This window comes from Panthera uncia, unplaced genomic scaffold (genome assembly GCF_023721935.1).
Source record: "Panthera uncia isolate 11264 unplaced genomic scaffold, Puncia_PCG_1.0 HiC_scaffold_831, whole genome shotgun sequence".
In the NCBI taxonomy this organism is placed as follows: domain Eukaryota; kingdom Metazoa; phylum Chordata; class Mammalia; order Carnivora; family Felidae; genus Panthera; species Panthera uncia.
The window spans coordinates 1-20,243 of record NW_026060014.1 but is presented as its reverse complement, the minus strand read 5'-3'; the positions used below and the strand labels follow the sequence as shown (position 1 = coordinate 20,243).

The 20,243-nt window shown below is 36.7% G+C and overlaps 1 protein-coding gene across 1 annotated transcript; it reads right to left on the bottom strand.

Moving 5' to 3' along the window:
• Positions 1-10,352: 10,352 nt before the first annotated feature.
• LOC125918462 (60S ribosomal protein L10-like) lies at positions 10,353-12,613 on the bottom strand. The gene has a single exon (XM_049624458.1). It carries the CDS (start codon positions 12,017-12,019, stop codon positions 11,453-11,455), a length of 567 nt encoding a protein of 188 aa, XP_049480415.1. The 5' UTR covers positions 12,020-12,613; the 3' UTR covers positions 10,353-11,452.
• Positions 12,614-20,243: the final 7,630 nt, after the last annotated feature.

Here is a 20,243-nt window from a genome sequence, read left to right as displayed (position 1 = left end):
TACAAAGATGTTGAATCACTGCGCAGTGCATTTGAAACTAATGTAGCATAGTATGTCAACTATGCTCAGTTAATGAAATTTTAAAGCAAAAAACAAAACCAAAAATTTCCAAATAGCTGTTATGAAGAAATTCAATGAACTACAGAGAACTCAGGCAATTCAATAAACCCAGGAATAAAATTAATGAACAGAAGGACTACTTTACCAAACAGATTGAAATTATATTAAAAAAACAACAACAACAACAGAAATTCTGGAACTGAAGAACTCAACGAATAAGATGAAGAATGCATTACAAAGCTTTGGTAATCGCGCAGATCAGATGAAAAAGAAGAATAAACAACCTGAAGGATAGGGATCCCACAATTGTTCAGGAGGAAAGGAAAAGAGAACTAAGATTTTTTTAAATGTGAAGAAACCCTGCAAGAGATATCAGACTTATTAGGAGAGCCAATGTAAGGATAAAGAGTGACTATAGTTGATAATACTGTATTGCATGTTTGAAAGTTGTAAAAGAGTAAATTTTCAAACTCCTCCTCACAAGAAAAAAATCTGTAACTGTGTATGGGGAGGGATGTTTACGAGACCTATTATGGTGATCATTTCACAATACATACAAATAGCAAATCATTACGCTGTACACCTGAAACTAATATAATGTTATGTGTCAATTATGCCTCAATAAAAAATTTAAAAATAAAAAATAAGTAAAGTCAGGAATGATGATGTTAGATGAACCCAATTTATAGTTGGGTTCTCTGATAAAAACACCCCCTTTAGCTGGCTATTTAATTGCCTGGGTGACATGTAAGAGAAAATAAATATATAGTTTTACATTTATATTTATATTTATATTTATATATTTAATATATATGTTTAATATTATCATAGCATGTCCAAACCTTGAGGTCCTATCCTAATGCCTATCATTAATGGGAGATAAATTCAGATTAATTTAGTTATGACAATTTAGCTATCTGGATCACTGTCTTTCTAGTAATGAGGAACTGGAAGAGCAACTGTAGATACTTACTGATTTTATTTATGTTGGGTAACACTGTTTTCAGGAAAGCAGAAGCAGAGGTTCTTTGTAGGCTCCACTTCCTCAGTTGGCCATGGAGAGAGAAGTGTGAATAAGTGAAAAGATAGTATTTCACACTTCTCATTTACTTTTATTTTTTACTTTCATTTTTAAGAAAGAGAAGGGGAGAGAGAGCTTACAAGTGGGGAGGAGAGGGGCAGAGGGAGAAGAGAGAGAATCTTAAGCAGGCTCCACGTACAGTGCAGAGCCCGACACGGGGCTTCATCTCAAGACTGTGAGATCATGACCTGAGCTGACATCAAGAGTTGGACACTTCCCCAATTAAGCCACCCAGGCGCCCCTCACACCTCTCATTTAAATTGTCAGGCATGTATAGGACACTTTGGGTGTGACAGTAAAGACTAAATATAATGGACATAATAATGGCCCTATCTTACAGGGTTGCCTGAGGACTATATAACATAATGTGAGGAAAATACTTATTGAAGGCATAAGTGTTCAAAAGATGCTAGCTAACAGGTTTATTAATCATAATCATTAATGCAACTCTAACAGAATACCAAGAATACCAGAATACCAAGTAATGACAGTATTTTTTAACAATAGCCTTGGGAAAGCTACCATAATATTTCTGAGTTTTCCTTCCCAGCTATAAAATGAGACTAACGATTCCTACCCCTAAAAATTGCTGAGGGGATAATATTTTAAAAATTATGAAATTCTTATTTATTTATTTAATTGAGATACAACTGACACATACCATTATGTTAGTTTCAGGTCTACAATATAATGATTTAATATTTGCATATGTAGTGAAATTATCACCACAATAATTCTAGTTAATATCCATCAAACACATAGTTATGAGTTTTTTTTCCTTGTGATAACTTCTAAGATTTACTCTACTAGCAACTTTCAAATATACAATACAATATTAACTATTTTCCCTATGCTGTACAATACATCTCCAGGAATTATTTTATATGAAATTCTTTTTAAGTTTATTTTTTTATTTCAAGAGAGAAAGAGAGAGAGAGAGAGAGAGAAACAGAGAGAGAGAATGAGAGAGTATGAGCAGCATAGGGGCAGAGAGAGAGGGGAGAGAGAATCCCAAGCGGGCTCCTCACTGTCAGTGCAGAACCTGATGCAGGGCTCGAACTCACGAACCATGAGATCATGACCTCAGCTGAGATCATGAGTCAGATGCTTAACTGACTGAGCCACCCAGAAGCCCCTATGAAAAATTCTTAACATTAGCCTGGAACATACTAAGCATCCATCCATCCATCCATCCATCCATCAATCCAACCATCCATCAATCTACCTGCTAAGCAAACATTTATTGAGCATATACAATGTGTTTTGTGCTATTGGGCTAAGTGTTGGTCAGTCATTGTAGATAAACCATAATCCCTACTTTCATAGATTTCATCTTCTGATGAACTATAAACAAAACATAAATATTGGCTCAAATATGGCTTTATTATAGTAGATAAATTAAGGTTTTTATTTACAAGTTGGGAATGTTAGCAAATGAGAGATAGTGTGTGAATAGGAAGACTTGTGTACCAAGGCAAAGGAATTTAAAGACAAAGAGGTACCGCCTAGCAGAGTGCTGGCCAGTGTGATGAGACCTACAGTGTTGCACAAGCAGTGGACAAGTTCCCCAGCAAAGGTGGAATCAAACTAATAGTCTCTGGAGCTATGCTGCTAAATACATAAGTACAATGGTACAATAGATGATTGCTGAATAAATTAATAAATTCGTCCTGCAAGAATAAATGCACCATAGAGATGCAGTAACAAAAATAGAACACGAAAACACAAGTGTTGAAAATACAGGAAAACATGGAATGAAAATTTTTTTTAATGACAACAAAAATTTGGGGGCAGCTAAAGGCCCACTATAACTGTCTCTTAAGTTTCTCTGGCAAGAGCTAGCCATTCTTAGGAGAATTCTCTGTACCTCTCACTTGTGGAGTGTTAAGTAAACAAGGAAACCATCACTGATGATGAGTTCCAGGCTAGAGCTCCATCAGGTAGGTAGGCTATCCGGAACTAAGAAGTCAAATCCACCCTCAACTACAAATAGCAAGCATAAGGTCCAAAGCAAAGCAGTCAAGAGCTAGATGGATGTAGAAATGGAAGGTATGCGGGGCACCTGGGTAGCTCTGTCAGTTAAGCCTCTGACTTTGGCTCAGGTCATGATCTTGTGGTCCGTGAGTTTGAGCCCTGTACTGGGCTCTGTGCTGACAGCCCAGAACCTGGAGCATGCTTCAGATTCTGGGTCTCCCTCTCTCTCTGCCCCTCCCCCGTTCACACTTTGTCTCTTTCTCAAAAATAAATAAATATTTAAAAAATTATTAAAAAATAAATGGAAGCTAAGCAAAGAAATTAAGGTAAAGGTCAAGAGAAAATGTCTAAGACTATTTCTGTGAACAGGATTGGGATGTTTGAAGCTTATAATTGCGTGCTGGCCTGGCTTAGCCTGGAATAAAAGTTTTTGCCTGGTGATTCAGTTATTAGATCTATTTGGGGTGTGTGTGTGTGTGTGTGTGTGTGTGGGTGGGTGTAAATTATTGGTGAATAAATACATTGGAAATTGGAATTCTTCCCCCATGTTGTAACACTTCCTAAGTTATAATACCATTAGATTTTCTTCTCTATGGGAGTTTAGTCTCCCTAAGTGTAGGGGCTCCTATTCTGCTTCTAGAAAAACAAGCTCTGCTTTAAAAATAGTACTGTAGGAGCACCTGAGGCTCAGTCAGTTAACATCTGACTTCAGCTCAGGTCATGATCTCATAGTTCGTGAGTTCCAGACCCTCATTGGGCTCCATGCTGACAGTGCAGAATCTGCTTGGGATTCTCAATCTCTCTCAATCTCTCTCTCTCTCTCTCTCTCTCTCTCTCTCTCCCTCTCTCTCTGCCCATCCATTACTTTTGCATTCTCTGTCTCTCTCAAAATAAATAAACTTTCAAAAAAAAAAAATAAAGATAGTACTGTAAAACTTGTTTCCTGAGAATTACATTGGCCTGGAATCTAGTCTTTTGTTGACAGGAAGTACAGATTTGTGGTGCGTTCATGTTCGCCCATAAAATTCATTTGTCAACCCTAGCAACACCCTAAAATGCCTTATAAGATCCTGACATGCATATAAATAGGACACCTCATGCTCTGGGGGAAGCCAAGTGAGTGACATCAGTTATTCTAACAATAGAAGCATTAGGGTGTGGACTTCAGGGTGTCCTGGGTATAGCCCCATTTGTATATCAGCACATCATCATCATTATCATCATCGTCATTGTCATCATCACTGTGGTAATCGTCACCCCTTGTAATGACATTTCATTACAGGGGATAATTTTTTTTAATAACTAAATATAGTGTGTGGATGCATTAAATGGTGAAAACCTTGGGCCTCTGCACTGATGAAGATGTTTGATGGTCTCTGTTTCAGAACACTGTATATATGCAGTTTGAAATTCTCTTGAAGAGAATTTACTGGTTTAGACAAAGGTCACACAAATCATAAAACAAGCAACATTTAAAAAATTCTGCAGTAGGGGCATGGGCATTATCCCATTGTCCTAATTAATAAAATAAGCCTGAGTGAGTCTATGTGGTCTAAGGATACCTAATTTACTAGATAAAAGAGAGGAACTTGAATGCAGATTAACTTCCAAATCTTTGCATTCTACTGTGAATGCAGAGTCCACATTCTAATTCATGTCACTGGAAAGTTAAGTTGTGACAGCGATATCTTGCACAGGTTACCAGAATGAAGATGAACAATATTCATTAGACATAGGTATGTGGCTTTTTCATCCAGGCATTTGGCAAGGTTGCTGTTGGCAATATTGACATTCTGGAAACACAAGCTGTATGATTTGGAGAATAACTTTTCTTGAAGGACACTCATGAATAGACTGGTGCTCAAATGGAAATTTTTGGATAGGTAGAGACCTTGAACTTCAGTTCTGTTCTGTTAGACATCTTGAATAAAGATGTAGTAGTGAGATTTAGGATCTAAAAAGTTTTGAAAAACCTTGGAGCAAAATAAAATTTAGTAAAGATCAGTGCAAAGGTCTTCTCTTGGCTTCAAAAGCACAGGATGGTAAGAGATGTGGAGGCAGTTCTGAAAAAAAAGTAGCACATAAAGAGATATCCTTTCACAGGTCTGAGCCCACTGAAGGCGTTTGGTGCAGTCCTGGATGAACCCCTAAGAAAGCAGTTAAATAAACTGAAGGGTATTGAAAGCAGAGAGGCAAGGAGGGTGGAGGAACTCAAAGCTACTCCACATGAGTATTCTGTTAACAGATCGCAGCCCCAGGCATGGAGAAGACGAGACACAAACTGGACAAAGCAAATGTCACCTGGTACTTGCAGAGCTATTGTGCAGAAAAGGGTAAAGCTTTTCCTCGGTGGCTATAAGTGGGGAACTGAAGATGTGGGTAGATAGTATGGTAAGACATTTCAGCTTGTAAGCAATGAATCACTTTAAATGTCAGCACTGTCACAAGATGAGCAGGCAGAGACTGGATGACTACTTGGAAGGGTGTTTCCAGTAACAGTGTGTATCTTCAAACACTGAGATTCTGAGCTTCACAGATCCCTCCCCTGCTCTTTAAATATTTGACATGCCATCATCACCAGCCTCATTTTTATATAGGGTCCCAATATTGGAAATCGTTCCTTTTATGTTCTTAAGATAATTTTGAAGATCTACAGCAGAGTTCAAACAGAGTTTACTTTGCATATTGATTTAATAGGTAAGAGCAGGAAGCTCACAAATGCCATATGCAAATTTGTTCCAAATGAGCTCTAAAAATGGATTTGGAGCTAATTGTTCAGGCACGTATTTCACTGGGGATGAAGCACTGGCCAAACATATTTCAAAATGAGGAAGAGGATGTGTTAGCATCAAACCCAGGAAAAGGAGCAGTAGTATGCAAGTGATTCAGAAAAGGAGAACATTCCATCTGAAGCCTTAAGGAGAAAAGAGAACATTGCCTGAAGTCTTATTTGGAAACAAAAGAACTGTGAAAATAATTAGTGGCAAATAACTTACAGCACTGCATTTCCAGTATGGGTCATTTTTAAAAATAAAATTTTATTGTTTCAGCATAATCTAGAGACAGAAAAGTGCACAAATTATAAGGGTAAAACCAGATAAATTACCACAAAGCAAGCACATTTGACTACTGCCCAGATCAAGAGATACCACAGAAGTCCTCCTTCCAGTCATCACTTCTACTTGTGACTTATCCTACATCAGTTTTGCCAATATTTAAATTTTATATAAATGTAATCACTCAATGCCTTCTTTTGCAGCTGACTTCTTTATATTAATACAATGTTTGCAAAATCCATCCAAGTTTTCGCATGTAGAATTACTTCATTCATTTTCATGGTAAGAGCAATTCTATACATTCCACACTGTCATTTTTGTAATATATTTTATTTTTTTTATTGACCTCTGGGATGTTTCAGATTTGGACTGTTATACATACTGCTGTTATGAACTGTAACTTTTTTTGGTACGCATGCGTATGCATTTTCTGTTGGTTAAATATCTAGGAATGCAATTGCTGGTTCATGGTCATTTGGATATTCAGCTGTAAAAACACAGCTTTAGTGTGCCACTTTTCCACTCCCTCTAGCAGTGTATGAAAATTCTATTTACTCCATATCCTCTGCAACACTTGATATTCTGAGGCATTAAACTCTATTCAAATTTTAAATTTTAATTGTGAGGTATTAAATTCCATTTAAATTTTAGCTATCTGATGTACAGTTAGTGGTATTCCACTGCAGTTTTTGTTTGCAGTTCCCAAATCACTAATATGTGTTTATTGGGAAATCTTTTGCAAATTGTCTATTCATATATTTTGTATACGTAAACTTCATGTTATTATCTTTTTCTTATTGGTACTTAGTTGATGTGAGTCCTTTGTCAGTTTATGAACTACAAAAATCTGTTCCCACTCCATGATTTGCCCTTTTACTGTCTTGATGATGTCTTTGCTGGGCATAAAAATCTTATTTCAGTGTAGTTCATCTTATCAGTATCTCTTTAGTGATTATTGATTTTTGTATTCTAAGAAAAAAAATTCTTTCTATATCCCAAGGTCATAAAGATACTTTTCTTTGTTATCTTCAGAAATCTTATTATCTTACCTTTCACATTTAGATCAACTTTCTATCTGGAACTGATTTTTATGTATAGTGTGAGGTAAGGAGTCAAGATTCATTTTTTCTTTCATTTGAATGTCCAGCTGACCCAGCCCCATTTATTGAAAGATCATTATTTCCTTCTGTTCTATATTACCACCTTTTTTGTAATTAAGTGTCCATACATGTGTGAATTAGTTTGTGGACTGTATACTCTTCCATTAGTCTATTTGTACATTATTCTGCTAATACTATATTGTCCAAATTATTTTAGATTTAAAATAAATCTTGATACCCAGTATTTTAAATTATTATTATTTTTAATGCTTATTTATTTATTTTGAGAGAGAGAACCTGTATGCATGAGGGGAGGGACAGAAAGAGGGAGAGAGAGAATCCCAAGCAGACTCCAGGCTGTCAGTGCAGAGCTCAGACACACGGCTCAATGTGGGGCTTGGTCTTATGAACCACGAGATCATTACCTGAGCTGAAATCAAGAATCAGATGTTTAACCCACTGAACCATGCAAGTGCCCTTCTTGATACCTGACATTTTAAATCTTTCAAATATGTCCCTTTTTATCATTGTTTTTGACATTTTAGACTCTTTACATTATCATATACACATTCAAATCATCTTGTCAATTTCCACAGAAAACACTTGTTCAAATTTTGATTAGAAGTGGATTTAATAGAGACAAACCAAAAAACATACTCTTAACTGTAGGGAACAGATAGTTACCAGGAGGGAGGTGGGTGGGGGAATGGGTAAAATTGGTGAAGGGGATTAAGAGTGCACTTACTCTGATGAGCACTGAGCAATATATGGAACTACTGAATCACTAAATGGGACAATTGAAACTGATATGACATTGTACATCAATTACACTGGAATTAAAATGAAAACAAAAAAAGAAATGCATTGAATATAGGTAGCTTAGAGGAGAACAGACATCCTCACGATACTGAATCTTTTTATCTGAAAGTAATATATAGTCTTCCATTCACTGAGGTCTTTTTAAAATTTCTCTCAATGTTATACAGTATCCTACATAGAAGATCTTCTAATATTCTGTTAGATTTATTTTAATATTCTTTGATCCTAATTTAAATGGTATTATTTTAGGGGCACTTTAGTGGCTCAGACAGTTGAGTGCCCAGTTCTTGGTTTCAGCTCAGGTCATGATCCCAGGGTCATGGGATTGAGCCCTGCATTGGGCTCTGTGCTGAGCATGGAGCCTGCTTAAGATTCTCTCTCTCTCTCTCTCTCTCTCTCTCTCTCTCTCTCCCTTTGTTCCCTTTGTTCCTTTCCCATGCTTGAACACTCTCTCTCTCTAAAAATAAATAAATAAGGAAAGAAAGAAAGAAAGAAAGAAAGAAAGAAAGAAAGAAAGAAAAAAAGGTATTATTTTAAAAATTGCATTCTCTGCTTGTGTGTTGCAATCGTGACATATGATCGATTTTTTTGCAAATTAACATGTAACTGTTTTGCTAAATTAATAAATTTATTCTATTAGTCTGTCTGTAGTCTTTGGAAGTTTTATGTATAAAATTATTCCACTGGCAAATAAAGACAGTTTTATTTCTTTCTTTCTAATACTTACACCATTTTTAAAAAATATTTTATTTTTTTAAAAGTAGTCTCTATACCCAATGTGGGACTTGAATTTACAACCCCAAGATCAAGAGTCACACACTCTACATACCAAACTGAACCAGCCAGGCACCCCTCCAATATTTATACCTTTTATTGACTGTTTTGCCTCATCACACTGGGTGAGGATACTATGTTGAACCGAACATCTAATATCAAGAGGACAGCTTTCATTGTTTCTCAGTGACATATGATGTTTGCTATAGGATTTTGTAAATATCCTTCTATTCTTAGTTTGTCATTTTTCTTTTTTAAATCATGGATGGATGTTGAATTTTATTCAGAGATGTGTTTTGGTCTCTATTTGAGATGATCATATGATTGTTCTCCTTTATTTGGTTTATGTGGTAAATTGCATTCATTGATTTTTCATGTTACACTATCTTGCCTTCCTGGAATAATTCTCACCTGACCGTAATATATTATCATTTTTTTTATATCACTGGATTTGCTTTGCTAATATTTTGTATAGGCTTTGTGTCTATATAAATGAAAGTTAGTCTCTCTTAGGTATTTATTGTAATGTTCTTACCAGTATTTGCTATCAAAATTATGATGACCTCAACAAATAACTTGGAAAATTTTTCTCTTTTTCTGAGCTATGGAATAGTATATGTAAGGTCAAGTTTATTTCTAAATATTTGGAGGAACTGATTAGTAAAATTGATGGACATGGAAATTTCTTTCATAGGGTTTTAGTTACAGATTCAATTCATTTAGTAGATACTAAATTATTTGCATTTTATATTTCTTCTTGCGCCACTTTAACCGTTTTGGTAAATTATGGCTTTTTAAAAAAATATCTATTTATATTTGACAGAGAGAAAGAGACAGAGTGCGAGTGGGGGAGGGGCAGAGAGAGACTGAGACAGAATCTGAAGCAGGCTCCAGGTTCCGAGCTGTCAGAGCCATCAGCACAGAGCCCGATGTGGGTCTTGAACCCATAGCCATGAAATCATGACCTGAGCCAAAGTCGGACACTTAATTGACTGAGCCACCCAGGCACCCCTAAGTTATGGCTTTCTAAATCATTTCATTGAAATTATTACCCCCAAACTGATATGATATCCTTTTGTTTTTATTTCCTTAACAATGGGATCTATAGTTAAGACCCTTTGTTATAAAAAAATCATTCTTGATATTGGTATTTTGTGCACTTTCTTTTTTTCTTGATCTGTCTTTCCAGGGATTTGTGAAATTTATTAGTCTTTTAAAATGTATTATTAGATTTATTTTCTCTAGCACATTTGTTTTATATTTTACTGATATATGTTTTTAATTTTATTATTTGTTTCTTTTTGCTCCTTGGCCTAATTTTTTTTTATGTTTACCACAATAAGTTTATTTTTTTATTATTTTTTAATATGAAATCTATTGTCAAATTGGTTTCCATACAATACCCAGTGCTCATCCCAACAGGTGCTCTCCTCAATGCCCATCACCCCCTTCCCCCTCCCTCCCACCCCCCATTAACCCCCATTTTATTCTCAGTTTTTAAGAGTTTCTTATGGTTTGGCTCCCTTCCTCTCCAACTTTTTTTTTCCTTCCCCTCCCCCATGGTCTTCTGTTAAGTTTCTCAGGATCCACATAAGAGTGAAAACATATGGTATCTGTCTTTCTCTGTATGACTTATTTCACTTAGCATAACACTCTCCAGTTCCATCCACATTGCTACAAAGGCTGTATTTCATTCTTTCTCATTGCCAAGTAGTATTCCATTGTAGATATAAACCACAACTATTTAAAAAAAATTTTTTAACACTCATTTATTATTGAGAGACAGAGAGACACAGAGCGTGAGCAGGGGAGGGGTAGAGAGAGGGGGAGACACAGAATCTGAAACAGGCTCCAGGCTCTGAGCTCTCAGCACAGAGCCCAACGCAGGGCTTGAACTCACAAACTGCGAGATCATGACCTGAGCTGAAGTCGGTTGCTTAACCGACTGAGCCACCCAGGAGCCCCTAAACCACAACTTCTTTATCCATTCATCAGTGGATGGACATTTAGGCTCTTTCCATAATTTGGCTATTGTTGAAAGTGCTGCTATAAACATTGGGGTACAAGTGCCCCTATGCATCAGCACTCCTGTATCCCTCGGGTAAATTCCTAGCAGTGCTATTGCTGGGTCATAGGGTAGATCTATTTTTAACTTTTTGAGGAACCTCCACACTGTTTTCCAGAGTGGCTGCACCAGTTTGTATTCCCACCAACAGTGCAAGAAGGTTCCCGTTTCTCCACATCCTCTCCAGCATCTATAGTCTCCTTATTTGGTTCATTTTAGCCACTCTGACTGGCGTGAGGTGATATCTGAGTGTGGTTTTGATTTGTATTTCCCTGATGAGGTGTGACGTTGAGCATCTTTTCATGTGCCTGTTGCCTCAGCCTAATTTTTTTAACTAGTGGAAATGGATACTTGGATGATTTATTTTCAGCTTTTTTTTTTCTTTGACAGGAAGCAGGGTTTATTGTGGGCGTGAATAAGGAGCGGGCAGTGTCAAGGTTCTCATGACTGCAGAGCCTACCATTTGTCCAAGGGGCCACAATTAGGGATGTATTTGACCAAAGCCATAGCTATCTGGGATAAGCTACTTTTCAGCCATCATGTCTTCAAATTCATTCACATTAAACTTAGTAAAGCCCCACTTCTTGGAAATGTGAATCTTCGGGCAGCCAAGGAACTTGAACTTGGCCCTGCATAGCGTCTCAATCATATGCTCCTTGTTCTGTACCTTGGTACTGGTGGACATGATGACTTGGCCAATGTGGACCCTGGCCACTGTGCCCTGGGGCTTTCCAAAGGCACCCCACACACCTGTCTGGAGCCTGTCAGCTCCAGCACAGGACAACATCTTGTTGATAAGGATGACGTGGAAGGGATGGAACCACATTTGGATGCAAAAACCATCTTTGCCACAGCTTTTCACCATGTACTTGTTAGCACACATACGGACAGCCTCCAGGGCTTCAGAGGAGAGCTGCTCGTATTCCTCTGGCACTGTGTGGCTACACAGTGGGAACTGCTCCACTTCTGCCTTCTTCTGCCCAAGGTCAAAGATGCGGACCTTGGCATCAGGCACACCTCTGCAGAAACAAGACTTTGGACACCGCTTGTTCTTACAATACCAGTAACACCGGGGTGGGTGGTGGCCCATGGCAATACCACTGGGCCCATGGCCCAGTGGCAAGCCAAAGGAAAAGAGGTTATTTTCAGCTGTTTACTCCTAATAACAGCATTTAAGTATGTCTATAGCTGTATTCTAAAAGTTTTGATACGTTGAACTTTCACTATAATTCAAAGAAAAATATCTCCTAATTTTCATTTGTATTCATTCTCTTAGTGTTTGAATTACTTAAAAGTTTATTACTTTTCAAATATAAAATTTTTAATATTATCTTGTTTCATTATTGATTTCTATCCTAACTGCAATGTTGTCAGAAAATGTGCTCTGTATAATTTTACTTTTTGATATTTTTTAAGGTTTCTTTTAGATTCATCATTTGGTTAACTGGCTTGGCATTTGGTATGAATTTTACATTTGCTGAGTATAAGGTATGTAAATAAGGTCAAGTTTATTTATTGCATTGTTCAAATCTACTGTATCCATGTTGAGTTTTTGTCTGTTTGGTGTATCAGTTACTAAGAGACATCTGTTAAAAATCTCCCTATGATAGGAGCGCCTGGGTGGCTCAGTCGGTTAAGCGTCTGACTTCAGCTCAGGTCATGATCTTGCGGTCCCTGAGTTCGAGCCCCGCATCGGGCTCTGGGCTGATGGCTCAGGGCCTGGAGCCTGTTTCAGATTCTGTGTCTCCCTTTCTCTCTGCCCCTCCCCCATTCATGCTCTGTCTCTCTCTGTCTCCAAAAAAAAAAAAAAAAAAAAAATCTCCCTCTGATAATGGATTTGTCCATTTTCCTTTTAGTTGCATCATTATTTTGCTTTACATATTTTGAAACTCATTATTAAGTGTAACAAATTTACAACTATAATATTTTGGAAATATTAACTCTTTTATCATAATAAAATTTCCTGTGTTTATTGCCAATAAAGTGTCTTGCCTTATAGTCTAATTTCCCTGAGAAATATATAAAATATAGTTATATTGGCCTTAAAATTTTTTTTCATTCATCTATTTTAGTTTTTTTGTGTTGCATTTCAAGTGTGTCTCTTAATCAACATTTACTGTCATGTACTTTTTTTCATGTAGTCTAAAACCTTTGTTTGTGATTGCTCACTCATTTAGATACTATTATATTAGGGGGTTTGTATAATTCTTTATCTTATTACCTCTTTAAATATTGGTTCTGCCTAATTCTTTCTCTTCTCTCTTTCTAGGACACCAATTCTGGGCATGTTAGGACTTTCCTGTGTCTTCTGTGTGATTTTGTGTAATTTTTATCCTTTCTTCCCTCCTCTGTTCTTCAATCTGATATTTTCTTCTGATTTATTCTAGCTCCATTTTCTGTGTCTCATCTTCTATTAGCCCCATCAATTGAGTATTTAATTTTATTATTTTATTTTTCTGTTTCAGAATTTCCATTTGAATTTTAAAAGCTAGATTCCCAAAAGAAATGTAAAATTCTCTGCATTTCACCTTATTTCTTCAAACTATTAATCAGTTATTTTAAAGTCCTTCAATCTGTATCTCCTTATGCATTTGTTTCTATTTTAGGTTTATTTTCATGATTTTGGTTATTAGGTCTTATCTTTTGACATAAGTATGCCTATTAATATCAATTGAAACTTGAGGAACTCCCCTCTACTTGCTAGATGGGATGCTGCCTGATTCATGGGTCATTTAATAAGACCAATTATAGGGGTGCCTAGATGGCTCAGTGGGTTAAGCATCTGATCTCGATTTTGGCTCAGGTCATGATCTCACAGTATGAGATTGAGCCCCACATGGGGCTCTGCACTAACAGCACAGTGTGGAGCCTGCCTAGAATTCTCTCTCTCCCTTCTCTCTGCCCCCCTCCCCCAATCTCTATCTCAAGTTAAACAAATAAACTTTAAAAAATAAAGCCAATTGTATCTTCAAATTGTATCTATCTATATCTATATCTATATCTATATCTATCTATATATATTTGTACAGAACCTTGAACAATATATGCAAAAATTTTCAGAGCTAATTTACTGATTTAGAAAGTGTTATCATTCTCTAGAACTTTCTTTTTTGGCTCCAGAAATTACTTTTTTTAGGTGTTTGCTTGTTTGTTTGTTTGTTTATTTATTTATTTATTTATAAAGGGAGAGAGAGAGTGTGTGAGCAGGGGAGAGGCAGAGAGAGGCAGAGAGAGGCAGAGAGAGAATCCCACACAGGCTCCATGCTGCCAGTACAGAATGTGATCTCACGAACTGTGAGATCATGACCTGAGACAAAATCAAGAGTGGGAGGTTTTAACCGACTGAGCCACCCAGGTGCCCCTCCAGACATGACTTTTGCTCGTGGTAAGAGGGAGGCTGTTAAAATGATGATGAATCCCTTAATCTATTCACTGATTATCTATTTACCTAACTAATTTAGTAGATTAGAAATTTGGCTCTAATCTTGTGATGACATAGCATTTCTAGTTCATGCCTTCTCCAAAGGTGAAGTCCTATAAAGGTCCCACTTGAAAGCTTGACTATAAGGGTGCCACCTTCTTTGTGGTCCCTGGACTCTAATTTTTCCCCTAAACAGGTGTCCTTCACTTCTGAGATTCCTAACTACCCCTTTCTGCTCAATTTCTCTGCCTCTCAGTGGCCACTTACAAATCAGAAACACCTTGAGTGAAAACTAGAATTAAAAATCAGGTTCACCCTTTGTACTTCTCTTTTCCTGGGGATTTTGTTTTTTCAGGTTCTCATGACCTGGCCAGCTTTCTATAGCCTTCAAACCAATAGGTTTTATATTCTATCCTTTTTTTTTTTTTTTTAGTTGTTCTTAGAAGGTGGGTGTGTCTGGAACAGTCTTCTCTACCATTACTAAAAACTAAAATTCCTCCAGTTTGAGTTATTTTGAAACATATTGAGTTTTTTTTTACTCCTATTTACTCCTATAACACAAAAATGGCACACCTGCTGCAGCTGAAGACTTTCCAGACAAAGAGACCTTCCCTTGAAACTAAAAAACAACAGTCAGATGCACTAATAATATTATGCGTAGAACAAGAAATGTGAACAAAAGGAAACAAGGATTGCAAACTGTTTGCCTAGAATATTCTTCAGCATTTGACAGGAAACCGGAAATCATCAGAAATTACCAAAATCATAATTCTAATTAGGGCCTTGAAAGTAGAGAGAACCCAGGGATGGTGTGTTTGATGCTCGCTTTTCTCTTTTTTTTAATGCAGAAATGTCAAATTAGAGCTAAAAACTGGAGTATATTTAAAATGTTGATATTTAACAAATTAGCATTTTAACTCCCAGATTTCTATACAAAATTATCATGTAATTTACACAATAGTTATAATATTTCTAGACTATTACAGTGCTGCATAATAAGCTAGACAAATTAGAGCAGTTTGAGGAACTTATTTTTCTTTCAAATACTTGCCGTTTATGTCTGTGACTGTGTGCTTATCTTCTTTTGGAGATAATGTTAAGAGTCTAAAAAGCAAGGCTGTGGACAAATGTACTCCCTTACTCTGCCACTCTAATGGTCTCTGCTTGAGCCATCCTCTCTCTCACTCTAAGTAAATGAACTGTTCAGTGTCATATCATAGGCAATATTATATATCCATGACAGAGCTAATCACCAAAATACATGATAAGAATAGTAGTTCTAGGTCCCCAGTGGGTGACAGAACAACTCTGTCAATTTTCGAAGGGAAATACTACATATACAATCTTTCATCCCAAACACAACACACAGTTTATCTCCCCTTTTTGTTTTTGATAATATCATTTTTTTCCTTAATGGATTCTTACAGTAGTCCTAAAACCTTAATATTTCTTGACAGTTGGCCTTGTTGTCATTTTGCAACCTGGATTACTGTTCATCTTTTTAAGAGCCTGGTTTTTCAACGCTAGTGTGTTTGAAATAGTTTTGAGGTTTTGTGGTTGCTGTTGACTCTCTTACGGAACTTCGAACACATCAGTTTCCTTTTGCTTTAGTGAACTGGCTGGGCCTTTTGAATGCACGCAGTCCATGGAAGTGCCCAAGCAGACTTATTACTAGAAAAGAATCCCATCTGGAATTCAGACAGGTGGCCCATCTCAGTACCTCCCTGAGAAGTCTGGCTTTTTCAGGTAAGTGCAGAAGACCTGGGGTGGGACGCTCATGAATGAAGGTTATGCGTGAAGAGAACATACTGAACTTACCATTGAAGTTCTAATTCAGAATCTTCAGTCTCGCTGTAAAAAGCAAGCTTATTTCCTCTTGATCACAATTCCTCCTTTACAAAAGGAATTGTCCAGTTCTTTCCATGTAGTACACACTGCTCTGAAGGTGACACCCAGTTTTTATATGTGGTCAAAAATGAACAAAAGTGGTTTCGGAATCTGTCAAAAGAAAAAAGAAAAAAAGAGAGTCTTGTTAAAACCATCATAGAGGCCTTTGGGCATTTGATATTGCATTTACATATTACTAAAATGTTTATATCTTAAGTGTTTTTTTCTTCTGAAAATCTTTAAGCTCTATTATTGGTAATATTCTCACATATGGTTTAAAACTATTCTGGCAGCCTTAATCAATAGAAGAAAACAATCAACAGCAGTCAGGTACTTTGAAATTTCTAAAAGAAGTATATTCAAAGTAACATGTGTAATAATGGTTATTATGATTCTTTTATCCTATTTTTGCAGTACTATATGACAGAGGGAATCTGAAAACAACTTTAAAATCACAGAATTGCAAGAAGTATTGCACTTCAAATATGTGAAATAAATATAATGTAAACTTTAAAAAAGTAAGTCAGTAATGTACAACTTGAGTTTGAGTTTAATCTTGCTTAACAAATTTGTAATATAATTTTGGATGGGTCACTTAATTCCTGGATTTCAACTTCCTATACAACTGCGTAATTATTTGTCTAAGAGATTTTAAGGACTCCAGATTTACAACTCCTTGTTCTATTTTTTATTGGGTTTAAGTCAATCAGTCAATATTATAACTGATCAACAGGAGTAATGAGAAGAACAATAAATGAGGAATCAAGTGGTATGAATTCTAGTCTTCTGTTTTCTAGTAATTGGCTGAGTGATTTAGAAAATATTTTCTAACCATTTTAGGCCAGGGCTTGCCAAATTTTTTCTATAAAGGACAAGATAGTAAATAACTTAGGTTTTGCCATCCAGGAGGCAAAATTGAAGATAATATGAAATCATTCAAAAATGTAAAAACCATCTTTAGCTCACAGGCGATAGAAAAATGGGAGATGAGCTATTTTTGGCCTCAGGGCCATAGCTTTCCAACTCCTGTTCTAGGCAATGATTTCCAACAATTATAAAGTGGAAGATGTAGGAGTTTGTGGATGATACATAGGGTGATCCACCAATCCCCTAAAGTTGTATACAAGAGTCTGAGTGTATGTAAATATGCTACTTTTTAATGAGAAAAAAAGCCCACATATTTCATCAGATTTTTGAGGGGTTCAAAACCCAATGTAAGGTCAAGGACCACAGGACTAGATGATTCCTAAAGATGTTTTCCAAATCTAAAATTCAATGAAATGTTTGTTGGATGTCTACTATGTCTAAGCCACCGTGCTAACACTACAATAGATGTTATTAGCACATTATGACCAAAATAACATGTCAAAAATATACTAAAGAAGATTGTAATATGCACAAATCAGTAATATCCTTCCAAATAATAGCTTTGGCAAAAATTCTGCAATTAGTCAGACATTTTTGAGATATTACTTTGCAAATTGTCTTCAAATCTGGTATGAATGATGTCAAAATATTAATCAAATATTCTTATTGTCTTATCTTATTTTTGATGACAATGGTATTAGTCATGATAACCATAATTGAATTTAACCTAAGCAGAGTTTCTTTCCTAAAAATATGACTTCTGTAAGAGCAGGAACTATGCATTTTTCATCCTTGTATTTGGGAACAATGTTTGTCACATACTAAGTGCTCAACATCTCTGGAATGTATATTTGAATGAATGAATGAATGAATGAATGAAAAGACAATCCTATCATGGCACATAATTACGGTCACATTGAAGGCCTAGCACCCAAAACGCTCTAAAAACAATCATTGCTAAGGCCAAAGATTGCTTCTCTTTTCAACTTTGGACATAACCGTGATTTCAAAATACTTGGTCAACTAAAGATTGCAGTTCCTGGGGATTAAGTCATCTTTTTTAACAAGAGTGAAGTTTGTTGAATTTAATTCACATGTTACAGATGTTCCAGTAACCTAGTCTGTGGGAGGGAGTGATGGAGAGTGGTGTTTGATTAAGGAATAGCAGCATGCTCAGCGTCTGAGCCCTTCCTGCTAAGACCAGGTAGTTGGTTGTACCAGCTAGAGCATTACACGTAAACAGGCAATCCAAAACTCAGATCTAATAGAACTTACAGTAACACTCTGTTCTATGATAAAGAAGTTCAGCCTGATTTCCATTGCCTGGCCAAATGATGATGCCAAAATCTGAGCACCATTGACTTGGGATTCCCCACAGCTACACAGGGTAGAAAATGACTTGCAATTGAAATGTACCTCTCTTCTCTATCTAGGAATAATTTCATTTTATGAAAGGGGAATTCAATTTACAATAGCTGGCTAGTGATTCATTCACTACTCTAGGGAAATTTGAATCTTAAGATTTAAAAAATTTAAGAAATGTTAATGAAAAGCCTGCGCAGTCCTGTGTACATCTGGAGTTATGCCTGAAATGTCCTTATTCAAAAAAGTGCATCCCACCTCCTTCCCTGCTTTCACTCCCCCTCCACTGCAAAAGCTATTAGGTAAATAGCAACAAACTATTCACTTTGGGATGTAATTATAGAGCATGCCTGTGCAGTGTCATGCTGCATTAAATAACACCACTTGTTCAACTGTTAGAGGTTGTGCTAAAGTCATATTCCTGGATCTCCTTAGGGATTGAGATTAGTCCTACATAGAGTCAAAAATTCCAAACCTTCATAAATGGGATCTCAAATATATAACCCAATTATATTTAAGGTCCAAGGTCTGGCTTAAGTTATGACAGGAAGCTCCATCCCTTCCTGAAGGATTTTTGAGATATTCTGGGCTGTGCTTCAGTGTTCTATAAGCCCAAAGCAGCGGGTGCCTCTCATCTGACTGCTGCCCTGGGATCTATCTGCAGATCAATTCTGCACCTTTCTTTCTTTTCTTTTCTTTTTTAAAATATTTATTTATTTATTTTGAGAGTGATCAAGCAGGGGAAGGGCAGAGAGAGAGGGAGAGAGAGAATCCCAAGCAGGCTCCGTGCTGTCAGCACAGAGACTGATGTGAAGCTCGATCTCATGAATCATGAAATCATGATCTGAGCCGAGATCAAGAGTTGGATTCTCAACCAATGGAGCCACCCAGGCACCCCACCTCTGCACCTTTCTGGCTGGCTTCATTCCAGAAAGTGAACAAGGCACCTCTGGTTCCCTCTCAAACACAACTGACTTGAATCTGTAACAAATTTTTCTGCAAACTTTTTCTTGGAAGGACTAGATAATAAACATCTTAGGTTTCATAGACCATACAATCTCTGCCACAACTACTCAACTCTGTAGGTATCATGCAAAAGCAGCCACAGATAATACATAAACAAGTATCTGTGATGAGATAAAAACTTTACTTATAAAAACAGGTGGCTGGTCCACCGGCTGTGGTTTGCTGGCCTGTGAACTATATTGAAGGCTTGATGATAACTTAAAAATTACAATTTTGTAGAAGGAAATGAAAAAGTTAAAGTTAGGATCACCTAATGTGGGCATTACTACTTCTTTGTGGAGGTATCCAACAGCTACCTCTCATTAGCCCTGGGGTGTGGCCATGCTACTGAGGCCTACTCACGATTCTGGGGCAGAACACTTCTCTCCTTACCTTCACATCGACAAATTCAGGTTTCTCCCTTCCTATGTGAAGCTCTGCTTAGAGTGTATCAAAAATAAGTTTGTTCCATAATCATCTCTAAAGAGCAAGGCCCATTGAACAGAAATGCAGTCCATCCACATATGAAGCATCTTCAGTACCTTCTAGTTGTACTACAAGAAAGCTCACCAAAATATCCTTTCTTTTTTTTTTTTACATTTTTAATCTTTATTTTTTTTTCCAATATATGAAATTTATTGTCAAATTGGTTTCCATACAACACCCAGTGCTCATCCCAAAAGGTGCCCTCCTCAATACCCATCACCCACCCTCCCCTCCCTCCCACCCCCCATCAACCCTCAGTTTGTTCCCAGTTTTTAACAGTCTCTTA

Excerpts from the sequence above, each read along its gene's own strand:
- LOC125918462 (XM_049624458.1), bottom strand. The coding sequence starts at position 12,019 with ATGGGCCACCACCCACCCCGGTGTTACTGGTATTGTAAGAACAAGCGG.